The sequence below is a fragment of the Bubalus kerabau genome, chromosome 23, assembly GCF_029407905.1.
Source record: "Bubalus kerabau isolate K-KA32 ecotype Philippines breed swamp buffalo chromosome 23, PCC_UOA_SB_1v2, whole genome shotgun sequence".
In the NCBI taxonomy this organism is placed as follows: Eukaryota; Metazoa; Chordata; class Mammalia; order Artiodactyla; family Bovidae; genus Bubalus; species Bubalus kerabau.
The window spans coordinates 26,895,756-26,907,798 of record NC_073646.1 but is presented as its reverse complement, the minus strand read 5'-3'; the positions used below and the strand labels follow the sequence as shown (position 1 = coordinate 26,907,798).

At 56.1% G+C, this 12,043-nt stretch overlaps 1 protein-coding gene across 1 annotated transcript in view; it reads left to right on the top strand.

The window, feature by feature from the left end:
* The first annotated feature begins 2,256 nt into the window (after positions 1-2,256).
* Positions 2,257-12,043, top strand: part of ATP2A1 (ATPase sarcoplasmic/endoplasmic reticulum Ca2+ transporting 1) — a 17,507-nt gene continuing 7,720 nt past the window's right edge. Inside the window, exons 1-9 of the mRNA XM_055562739.1 lie at positions 2,257-2,578; positions 2,985-3,002; positions 3,389-3,471; positions 4,900-5,004; positions 5,899-6,037; positions 8,412-8,492; positions 9,362-9,447; positions 9,605-9,902; positions 10,334-10,500. Coding sequence (XP_055418714.1) covers positions 2,461-2,578; positions 2,985-3,002; positions 3,389-3,471; positions 4,900-5,004; positions 5,899-6,037; positions 8,412-8,492; positions 9,362-9,447; positions 9,605-9,902; positions 10,334-10,500 — 1,095 coding nt within the window. The 5' untranslated portion in view covers positions 2,257-2,460. The remainder of the gene's footprint in view (positions 2,579-2,984; positions 3,003-3,388; positions 3,472-4,899; positions 5,005-5,898; positions 6,038-8,411; positions 8,493-9,361; positions 9,448-9,604; positions 9,903-10,333; positions 10,501-12,043) is intronic.

Below are 12,043 nucleotides of genomic sequence, written 5' to 3'. Positions count from 1 at the left end.
CCATCCCAGTTCACACCCAGCCTCCCTGACGGTGATCCTTTTGCAGCTCTTGGCTGGTGGCTTTCCCTTCCTGGCTGCCATTTCCCCTCTGGGAAGTTGGGGGAGGCAGAAATGAATCACCTTAAAGGGCCTCGTTGGCAGCGGTGCCCTGCAAAGCCTGCGTCCTTCCCTCAGCCTCATGGTCTGAGGCCCTTGAAGCCACAATCTGTCCAGTCTTCTCCCCCTTCTCCTTGTTTGGGCATTCCTGTTGCTTTAAGACAGTGCCCCTGTCACTCCTTCAGGTGGTGGCGGGGACAGGCCAGCCAGCACTGAAAGGCTTGATACTGGCCTAAGAAGGTGGGTGCTCGCCCAGGTGGGGGTGCCTGGCGATGTGACCCCCAACACGCATACCCCCTTGTCTGAGCCCCCCAAACTCCCCCAGGTCACCGCAGGATTCTGCTTCAGGGAGGGTTATTGGACCCATGAAATGGGGGAGGCAAGGAGCACCGTGTCCTTAAGTCACCCGAGAGGCCACCCTCACCCCAAGTGCAGGCAGAAGAAAGGATGAGCTGGTGGGGGGAGCTAGATCCTGCAGTGCCATCCACCCCTGCTGGCCTACCCACCCCCAAAAGTGGGGCTCCCCTTTCCTTTGCCCCACTGTCTGCTTGGGAACTTGGGCGCCAGACAGGGAAGCAACCGTGAGAAGCCTTGCAGCGGTCCATGTGCCTCACTGTGCACGTAGGGAACTGAGCCCCAGACAGAAGGACTTGAGGCCAGGGCTGCTTCCACGAGGCTGCTGCTTCACCTCACTGACCTCGCACCATTCTCTCACGGAACCTTCCTCGCCTCTGCCCCCGTTTCCTCCCCTGCCCACGCCCCACGCCACCCTCTGTCTGCTCCTCCCGCCGCTGCCCTAGTACTGACCAACAGACGCCCCTATCCCAGAGCAGGGGTGGGGGTGGGGGGTTCGGAGCAGCTGCTTCTCTGAGGAAGCTGACACCGAGGCCAGCCGCTCAGCAACAACTTGTGGCTTTGCACCCAGCTCTGGGCCCCCACCCACCTGGCTGCCGCCTGCCAGCTCCCTGCTGTCCGTTTTCCCCACTGCTCCTCAGACTTCCCTCTGACCCTGGAAGCCTGGTCTCTAGTCCCCCAGCTCTGTCTGTCCTTATTTCCCCTAGACCTGTCCCCATCAATCTGCCTGCGTCCATTCCCTGCATCTGGAGCCTCTGCTTCCCCAGCCCCTGCCTTTGATGCCCCTTCCCTCACGCCTCTGCCCACGGGGTATGCCCAGCGCCTGAGCACACAGTTCCATCTTCACTCCCCTTGAGCACAGCTCCTTCGGGGCCAGGGTGGGGTGCAGACCACATGCCATCCAGGGTCTGCCATGTAAATCCTGTGGATTGAAGAGAACACAGCGTGGGATGAGGTGACCCTCATTCCATGACTTGGGGTGACCCCTGCCCCCATTCTGAAACTTTGATCCCTCTCTGTCTGCCATCAGCACATTCTGTAGGCTCTTGGGTTTCCCGGCTGCCTGGGTATCCCATTTTCTTGGGGGGGGGATTCCCTCTCAAGGATGGGGGGGCCTTGAAGGCTCTGTTCCCAGAGGCTGAGTTAGAGCCATGGTGGGGGGGCGGTTTAGGGGAGAGACAAGCAGTCCTGGCTCTGCTCACCAGGGCCTGGACACTAAATCCCTTGTTGATGGCTGCAGCAACCCCTCCCTAGGGTAGGGTTACCATCTTCTGCCCTGTCCCCTTGACCCTCTCCCCTCCCTGCTTCCCCTTGTCCCTCTAGAGCCACTTCCTCTTGCCCCCAAAGGATGTTCTCCCCCTTTTCAGCCCCGAGGGCTGGGTATCTCTGCTGCCATTTCAACAAACTCAGTAAGGAAGGATGAGGCTGCAGCAGTAGTAGGTTCAGGGGGGATGAGATGGGAAGGGGGTTCGAGGAAACGGAATAGAGAGAAGGGGGCTGAAGGGAAGAACTGGAAGGGGTGACTCTGGAATAAGAAATTCAGTGCAGCTCAAGAAGTTGGGGCAATTGGGGAAGGGCTCAGCAGCAGAAGACAGAAATTGAGGTCTGTCCCTGCCCCCCTTCCCTAGGGCTGGGGCCACCTTAGCTTCCCTCATGAGTGACATCTCAGGCTGCAGCCCCACTGTTCCCCCTCGTCAGCAGAAATATCTCTCTCTTCTGACCCCTCCTGCTAGAGTCCCGGCCAGCCAATCCCTGGTCTGAGGGAGGGGGGAGCCTGGCCCCCCCCACTGCCTCATAAGGACCAGCTGGGGGCTGGGGGGGTGGCCGGCTGCTGTAAGTGGAACGGGGGTCAGAGCTTCGTGGAGGGAAGAATAACCTGGGGGGGGGAAGGAAAGAAAAAGGAAGAAACCCAGACAAACAGGCAGGTGGACACACTGAGGAAGGCCCCCGACGTGTGAGAACCCCCCCAGAAGGAACACACCGCCCCCTGGCCCCCAGGAAGGGAGCACCATGGAGTCTGCGCACTCCAAGACCACAGAAGAATGTTTGGCCTATTTTGGGGTGAGCGAAACTACAGGCCTCACCCCGGACCAAGTTAAGCGGCATCTGGAGAAATATGGCCATAATGGTAAGTGTTCCCTGGAGGAAAAGGCTGGTAATGCCCTCCTACATCCCCACAACATACACACACAGACACACACACACACAGACTCACTTACACACACTGACACACACACACACACACACACACACACACACACACACACACACACACACACACACTGAAGCCTCTCCCTCCAGGGTATCTTAGGGAAGAGGCAAGACCTGGTCACTTGAGGGCAAGGGAGGGGAAGATACTGAGAAAGCAGGATCCCTGAGTCCCTGAGTTTTGGGAAGCTTTTTGGGACAACCTCAGTGAACCTCAGTTTTTTCGTGGCCTGATTCTCTTACCTTAGCCACAAAGTCCTGGTTGTGGGTGGCATTAGACTGAGTGCCAAATGAATAATGTCCTTTTCTTCTTTTTCCCCGGGCAGAGCTCCCTGCTGAGGAGGGTAAGTTACTGGAAGCCCTGAGCTCTCATAAAAGACACCTCCTTCCCTCTGGGCCCCACTCCCTTCTCCCTGTCCTCTCCTTCCAATTCCCGGGGGAAATGTTCCTCCTCAAAGGTTAGAGTCTGGCTGGGGCAGAAGTTTCCAGGCACGTTCTCCTTGAGGCATCCAATCCTTGAACAACTGCCCACCACTTTGAGGAGCCTGTTTTTGGACTTCGGGCCAGCTCCCTCAGCCCTTTTCTCAGTACCAAATGGCCTCGCCGTCACCCTAGACCCTTCCTGCTCCAGGCTGGACCCCAGCCTGCACCTGGAGTCCCTGCATTCATCCGTTAGACCTTAACACCGCCCCCTCCCACCTCCCTACCCTCCCCTTGCCTCTGCCCTCAGGGAAGTCCCTGTGGGAGCTGGTGTTAGAGCAGTTTGAAGACCTCCTGGTGCGGATCCTTCTCCTGGCCGCCTGCATTTCCTTTGTAAGTGTGTTGCGCGGTGGTGGTGGTGGTGGTGGTGGGGGGGGAGTGCATCTAGGGGTTAGCCTGGGCTGTGGATTGGGGGGATCTGGAGTATCTGCTCGTGGGCAACCCCAAATCAGCGGCTCCTTTGGTCCAAGCCCTCAGCATCCTGTCCTACAGACTAGAACTGAGGGAGTGGGATGACGCTGACTTGCATACTCCTCTGTCCTCCCCCACACCCCGCAGGCAGGTTTTATTTTAAGCTTTAAGGATGTTCTCAGCCAAAACACTGAAGCTAAGCCGCCCCCGGAGCTTCAAGGGCTCCGAGAGCTCGGGTTACCCCCCCAGCGCCGGGCTCCGGGGCTCAGATGCTACTGCTGTTCCCAGGCCACTGCGGCTCCCAGCATGCCCCGGGGCTCACACAGGGCTCCGCCAATCCCCGAGCGTCCCGGAGCTCCTGCCCCTCCCTCCTGGCGCTGATTGGTCGAGACAGAGACTCCCTCCTAGAGGCGGGAAAGAGCTGCTGGTGCGAGGGGGACTCCAAAGGCTCCCAAAGGTCCAGACCCCTCACCTGTCCCTGGGCCTCGCCTCCCCGCTCCCCCTATCAGCGCTGAAACTCCCAGGACCCCCTTCCTCGTCCACTTGACCTGACCCTCCCCTCAACCCTCAACCTCAGGGCTGCCCCCATTCCCTCTCAAGGGCCTGCCTCCGCTCCTGCCCTGGAGCTCCCTTGCGCACACACCAGCCTAGCAGTCCCGCCTGCATTTTGGACTTCCTTCCTTAACATCGTAGTCCTCCTGGAAGACAGGACTCTGGAGGCAAAAGCGTCTCCTTGTCCCCTGGTCTCTGTAGTAGAGGCCTCGCGGGCCCTTGAGTACTAGCTGGCAGAACCTCACTTCTCCCTTCTCAGATTTGCTCCTTGACATTTGCCTGTGGCTGTTGCCTGGAGGTGGCAACAGCTGGGGTGGGGTGTGTACAGGAGGCCCCGTAACACTATCCCCTCCTCCTGCTCCCTCATGAAATTGGAGCTTCCCTGCCTCGGGCTGTGGGGGAGGGCTGTGGGTGGGCAGGGCGCCTGCGAGGACCACAGGGTTTTTTCTATCGGGTTTTGGCTCCTGTGGGATGGATGTGGCTTGGGGGTAGTTGGCCTGGGTGTCCCCTGAGCTTCGTTTGCAAGCCAGCAACTTGGTCAGGGAAACCTGAAAGCATTCCCAGTTAATCCCTGAGCTGTGCATGTCTGTGCCCGCCTGTTCTCGCTGAGGAACAGCCGTGGCTGCGCTTGTGTGAGTTAAAGGAGTGGACCGTGTAGGCACTTAAAGGGATGTGGGGCTGCAGTGCCTCCGTGATGCCCCGCCCCCTGTGCTCCTGCACGTGTTCTCATCTCTGTCTGCTCCCCTTAACCACCTGAGGGGCTTTATTATCTGTTGATCTCCTTCCCTTGCTCCCCAGGTGCTGGCCTGGTTTGAGGAAGGCGAAGAGACTGTCACCGCCTTTGTTGAACCCTTTGTCATCCTCTTGATCCTCATTGCCAATGCCATCGTGGGGGTTTGGCAGGTTAGCTTTGACTCCACCCCCCATTCTTTCACATCCTGACACTGGACCTGAGGCCAGCCTCCCTCCCTGTCTCCTCCTCCTCCATCACTTACCCTGGGCTTGCCTAGTATCTGGTCCTTTTGCCCAGTTCAGGAGACTTGGTATTCCCACTTTCACTTGCTGGTTGTTCAACCCTGGGCAGGTGCCTTCATCTCTTTGAGTCTCAATTTCCTCATCCATAAAATGGGACTCATAATCCTGTCCCTTGAGTTGTGGTGAAATTTAACAAGATGATGAGTGTGAAAGTACCCAGCCCTGTATCTGGCATGTAGGAAGATTTCAGTAAATGCTCATTTGATATCCTTCTTCCTCTTGCTTTCTCCCACCCTCTGCCTTTCCTATCCCCTGCTTCCTGATTTTCTTTGATTCTCCTTCTTTCTCTTCCCAAAACCCCTGTAGTAGTAGTAGCAGTGTTAGTTGCTTAGTTGTGTCCAACTCTTTGTGACCCTATGGACTGTAGCCCATCAGGCTCCTCTGTCCATGGAATTCTCCAGGCAAGAATACCAGAGTAGGTAGCCATTCCCTTCTCCAGGGGATCTTCCCAACCAGGGATCAAAACCACATTGCAGGCAGATTCTTTATTGTCTGAGCCACCAGGAAAGCCCCTAAACCCCCTCGCCTATTCTCAGCTATGGGTGACAGTATCCTCACTCATCATGTGAAGTTTGTCTGCTTCCCTGGGCCAGGAGCCAGGACCACATAACCTGCCTCCTCTGTGATGCTCCAACTTCCCCCACGACTCTGGCCCCTGCTCCTCCATCTCTACCCCACCCCATCCTCCTTGATCGGTCCCTTCTCACTCCACTACCTTCCTTTCTCTGCTGACTCTCCTCTCCTCAACCCTATTCCCCCCAGGAGCGGAATGCAGAGAATGCCATCGAGGCTCTGAAGGAATATGAACCCGAGATGGGGAAGGTCTACCGGGCTGACCGCAAGACAGTACAGAGGATCAAAGCTCGGGATATTGTTCCTGGAGACATCGTGGAGGTGGCTGGTGAGTGATGGGAACGAGTGGTCCAGGATGGGTTTTGAGGCCAAAAAGATGTGTGTGTGTCAGGGGGGTGGGGGCTGCTCAGCCCCGATCCCGTGTCCAGGAGGTAGCCACTATGGTGTCTGGTAGTCTCGGCTTCTCCTTCTCAGACTCCTCGGGGGTCACTCCAGGGCACTGTGGCCACGGCACATCCTCTCCACCAGAGTCTGAGCAGGAACAGCCAGTCCTGTCCCTGAAGCTGCAGGCAGACCCCTTGTTCCCCCTCCTCTCAGCCAGCCCTTGCGAGCGACAGGTGGAACCCAGGCCCTGCCAAGGGCCCTGTCTCCACCCCCTCCTGAGGCCTGGCTTCCCTCTCCTTCCACCCACCCCCAAGCTTGGTCAGCTTTAAATCTTGACCTCTCAGTGCCCTTGAGGCCTCTCAAAGGGGAAGGAGCGACGGTAGAAGGGAAGGGGGGGCCAGAGGCTCGAGCCCCCGACCATGTAAGGGAAACTCAGGCCCCAGCAGAGAGCACGGGACCTGGAGGAGGGGAGCTCAAGGAGGGCCCCGCCTCTCCGGTGAGGGACACTTAATGCCTGACCAGGGAGGGGTGGGGGCCGGGAGGCTAAGATTACTGGGATTCTGCCCCCTTCAGCGGTTTTTATATTTGCCCCATGCTGGCCTTCCCACATCTCCAGGCCCCTGGCATAGGGAGTCGTGTCTTTCTAGGGCCTGCTTCCCTCCACCAGACACCCAAGTTGCTACCCTGGGAAGCTTGGCAAAAGGGAGGGCGGGCTGAAGACCCCAGTGCCGCATCCCAGGGCGCATCTTCCACCATGACGCTTTGGAGTCAGCGCCATGAATGTCTATAAATATCCCTTTGGCTTGGGTGACAGGGTGTCCCGCCCAACTCCATTGCTGACCTCCTCCCTCCTCCGTCAGCTTCCTCTGGCACGGGAGGAGGAACCTTGGGAGCAGGAAAAGGAGAGCAGTCAAACCCCATCCCCAGGACCAGCCTTGGGACCAGGCGGGATGAGGCTGGGGGGCGGTTCTCTTCCGTGGAGAGGTCTCCAAGTCTGGTGGGGCATCTGCCGTGTCTCCCAGGCGGTTTCCTAGGCTGACCCCCTCTTTCTGTGCACATCCCTTGGCCTCCCCCCACTTTTATCAGCTCTTTGCTGTCTATGGCTCCCCCCTGCCCCCACCCCACTGAAGCCACCACCCCTGCCTTATTCCTTGCAGATGCCCTTTCTCCCCAGCCCATCTCCTCAGCTCACTCACACTGGCTTCCTGCCTTCCCCTGATGCTCAGACCACGGCCCAGCAGGCTTCTGATGTGCATCCATCCCTTCCATGTGGACCTGGCAGGCCTGCACCCTCTGCCTCCACCGCTGCCCCCTCTCCTCCTGCATCTTCTCTTCTCACACTTCCCTCTCCTGTCTTCTTACTCCACCTTTTGTCTGGGTTGACACTGATTTTCTCAATTCCCCATTTTTTTTTTCCTGTTTCTTGTACCTTCTCCAGCTGTTCCACTTTGTTCTCGTCCATGGATACACGTCTGTCCAACTTACCCTATTTTTGGGGGGTTGGGGCTGCCTCTTGTGGCATGTGGGGTCTTCTTTCCCAACCAGGGATTGAGCCCGCAACCCCTGCATTGGAAGCATGGAGTCTTAACCACTGAGCTGCCAGGGAGGTCCCTGACTCACCCTATTACTCTAATTCTTTTCATGCCTGTCCCTCCTCACCTTTCTCCCTCTTGTTTCCCTCTCTGTTTTGCTGTCTGCCATGGCACCCCACTCCAGTACTCTTACCTGGAAAATCCCATGGATGGAGGAGCCTGGTAGGCTGCAGTCCATGGTGTCACGAAGAGTCAGATATGACTGAGCGACTTCACTTTCACTTTTCACTTTCATGCATTGGAGAAGGAAATGGCAACCCACTCCAGCGTTCTTGCCTGGAGAGTTCCAGGGACGGGGAGCCTGGTGGGCTGCTGTCTATGGGGTCACAGAGTCGGACATGACTGAAGTGACTTAGCATCCTCACTTTTAGGGCTTCCCTGGTGACTCAGTGGTAAAGGACCTGCCTGCCAATGCAGGAGACTCAAGAGTCATGGCTTTGATCCCCGAGTCGGGAAGACTCCCTGGAGGAGGGCACAGCAACCCACTCTAGTATTCTTGCCTAGGGAATCCCCATGGACAGCAGAGCCTGGTGGGCTACAGTCCGTGTGGTTGCCTAATAGGGAGAAGAACATTTGGCAGGGAGACAGTGGGAGTGAGGGTTAGAGGGAGAGCCTTGCTGGGATGACAGGACGACCCCCTGAGACCTGAAGGAGGAGGGGTCTTCAGACAAAGATGGGGTTTTCTCCCTTCTCTGCTGACTTCATGCCCCTCTTCTCTCTCCACAGTGGGGGACAAGGTCCCGGCAGATATCCGCATCCTCACCATCAAGTCCACCACCCTCCGGGTCGACCAGTCCATCCTGACAGGTCTACTGGCCAGGGGGCGGGGCGGGGGATGCATCACAGGAGGATTTCATGTGGGAGGAACTGAGTGGACAGAGAGAAAGGGGACCCCTGGCCATAGGGCCCCTGTCCTGGCCCCATCGTGGCAGTGATGTCTGCCCTGGTCAGCTTTGCTCACAGCCTGAGCCTGGAACACAGGGGGTCACGGAAGACAGTGGGATGTTTATGCCCATCTCCAGATCGCCCATAACTCATCCCTTCCACACAGATACGTGGGCACGGTCACCCAGAGAACCATCTTGCCTTTTCAAAAGCCCCCAAGTGAGGAAGCATAGGTTCTAGGATCAGATACAGGGTTCAGATCCACTTAAAACCTCAGCTGCTTCCGTTTCTGCCCTGGGAGAGAGAGGAGAGAGCCAGTGAGCTTGCTCTGTGGTCCAAGGAGGCCAGCTGGGCTGGCTCAGGGTGATTGCCTGAGCTCCTGCCCTTCTGGTGAGGGATACAAGGTCCCCAGGGTGGGAGCCTCTCCCTTCCACGAAAGCGCTCTCCAATTGAGAGCGCACTTTCAGGTACATCTGCTTATTTGATTTTCACCAAGACTGTGTTCTGAAATGTACACATCATTGTCCCCGTTTCACAGCAGAGCAAACCGAGGTTAAGTCATCCAAAGCCATGCAGCTTGTGAGTAGTCAGGCGGGGATTGGGGTCAAGGCCCTTTTACTCTAAGGGCAATGAGTTTCCCATCTACCTCCAGGGACTTCTTTTCAGAGTCCAGACTTCCTCCAGGATTGTTGCTTGGTCCTTCCTAGGCTGAGAAGGGAGAGAGTTAGGGGCAGGAAATCTGAGTGAAGGACATGACGTCATCTGAAAACCCCTCCGGCCCTTCTCCACAGGCGAGTCTGTCTCTGTCATCAAGCACACAGAACCTGTTCCCGACCCCCGAGCTGTCAACCAGGATAAGAAGAACATGCTTTTCTCGGTGAGCCCTTCAGGGCCAGCTGTCCTGTGCTCCAGCCAGGGGGCCCTGGTCTGGGAGAGATGTGACGGCAAGGGAAGAGATGAGGCCCACAGCTAGGGGGGTGCGTTGCAGCTTGAGGGCCGTCGCCTGACTCCCTGCCTCTTCTTCCCCTTCCCAGGGCACCAACATCGCAGCCGGCAAGGCCATTGGCATTGTGGCCACCACCGGTGTGAGCACCGAGATTGGGAAGATCCGTGACCAAATGGCCGCCACAGAGCAGGACAAGACCCCTCTGCAGCAAAAGCTGGATGAGTTTGGGGAGCAGCTCTCCAAGGTCATCTCCCTCATCTGCGTGGCCGTCTGGCTCATCAACATTGGCCACTTCAACGACCCCGTGCATGGGGGCTCCTGGATCCGTGGTGCCATCTACTACTTTAAGATCGCCGTGGCCCTGGCTGTGGCTGCCATCCCCGAGGGTAGGGCGACCTCTCTGTCTCCTCCCATTTGCTCCTCTCAGCTGCAAAGACCCTTTATCTGAATAAGATAACATTTACCAGTCCCAAGGATTAGGACCCGATATCTTTGGGGGCTGCTCTTCAGCCAGGTGGCACAGTTGGTAAAAGAATCCATCTGTCAGTGGAGGAGACGTGATGGGTTCAATCCCTGAGTCAGGAAGATTCCCCCTGGAGAAGGAAATGGCAACCTGCTCCAATATTCTTGCCTGGGAGATTGCATGGACAGAAAGGCCTAGTGGGCTACACAGTCCATGGAGTCCCAAAGAGTTGGATACAACTGAGCACACACTGTACACACACAACGCGCGCACACGCACACGCATTCAGCCTACCCCACTAGGTCTCCCTCTGTGCCCCGGTTTAGCTCCCTCACCCCCTCTACTTCCCCACAGGCCTTCCTGCAGTCATCACCACCTGCCTGGCCTTGGGCACCCGCCGGATGGCAAAGAAGAATGCTATCGTGAGGAGCCTGCCCTCCGTGGAGACTCTGGGCTGCACCTCTGTCATCTGTTCCGACAAGACGGGCACCCTCACCACCAACCAGATGTCTGTCTGCAAGGTCAGGGCAGGGTGGCAACTCCCACTCAGATGGGAGGTGAAATGGTGGGGGTGACCCCTTCATCACAGGCAGCTTCTCATTTGGGCCTGAGAAAGAAATGCTCTGAGGGCACAGGGCGCCATCCTGCCAGCTATGAGAGGGGGCAGAGAAGCCCGCCTGTCCTCGTCGGACAGCTCTCTGTGGCCCGCATCCATGTGCCAGACACTGCTGTGTGTTAGCTCTAATCCCTCACAGCTGCCCCACCAGGGGAAGGTTTTGTTACCTAGTTTTCCAGAGGAGGAAACTGAGGCTCTGGGAAATTCCATGCACAGTTAATAAGGAGCAGAATTGAGTTTCAAACCCAAGTCTATTTGGCCCTAGAGTATCTGCTTGTGCAGCAGACTACCCTCCAGAGTGGTCCTTTGTGACAGGGCAAGAGGAACCTGGTCACATGAATCCCAAATGGCATTTCCTAAACCAGGGCCCTTGATCTTTTCTGTGCCCTGGACCCTTTGACCGTCTGGACCTCTACATTTAATATTTTCAGTCTATAAAATAAAACACACAAGATCCTGTTTTTAAAATACACTGGATTGGGAATTCCTGCAGGTCTGATGGTTAGGACTTGATACTTTCACTGCCATGGCCCAGGTTCCATCCCTGGTCAGGCAACTAAGATCCTGTCAAGCCGGGCAGCGTAGGCAAAAACAGAAATAAAATGCGCTGGATTACAGAGGAAACCACTGATTGAAATACAGCAATCAAAATATTTTAAAAACAGATTCGTGGTTTGGTAACACATATGCTCCTTTAATAATGTATTAAGTAGCAAGTCCAGCAGTAGTTCTCATAAGCGCCGTAACGCTGAGGCAGGGATGAGTATAAATGCTATTTTGAGAGCCCTGAAACAGTGCAACGTGATAGGAGAGTGTTTATGATTTTATTGGTGGCCAAGTCACAGCTTTTGCTAATGCTAATGTGGTGCATTGCCCACATTCATAACTGGACGGAAATGTTAAATATCAGAGAAAAAATGAAATGTAATTTTAAAATTTTTATTCATTTTTAATTGAAGGATAATTGCTTTACAGTATTGTGTTGGTTTCTGCCAAACATTAACATGAATCAGCCATGGGTATACCTGAAAAAGATGTTGGTTTTGTTTTGCCATCAAAGTTCACAGATCCCTTGGTCTGCGGGGTCATCCATGGACCCCAGGCAGAGAACCCCTGACCTAAAAACAATTCTCTGGACTAGCATGTCTGTGAAATAGAAATTACTGTCCGAAGAATCAAGGCCTCTCAGACCAGGCACAGAAAGGCTGTACTACAGGCCTGCTGGCGTTTGAAAGCCTCAGAGAAGGCTGACTGTAGAGAGGGTGGATTACACTCTTTTTAACCCAGATTTTCCCAGACTTTGCTGGCCGCAGAACCATTTTATCTTGGAACGTGTCTTAAGCCCCATCCCTTCCACACTTGCTCTGGTTCAGGGTGGGCTTCTCGCCTCTGTGCTGCGTGACCTACATTCCCTCTGAAGCACAGGCGTCAAAGCCAGGCCACTGGGC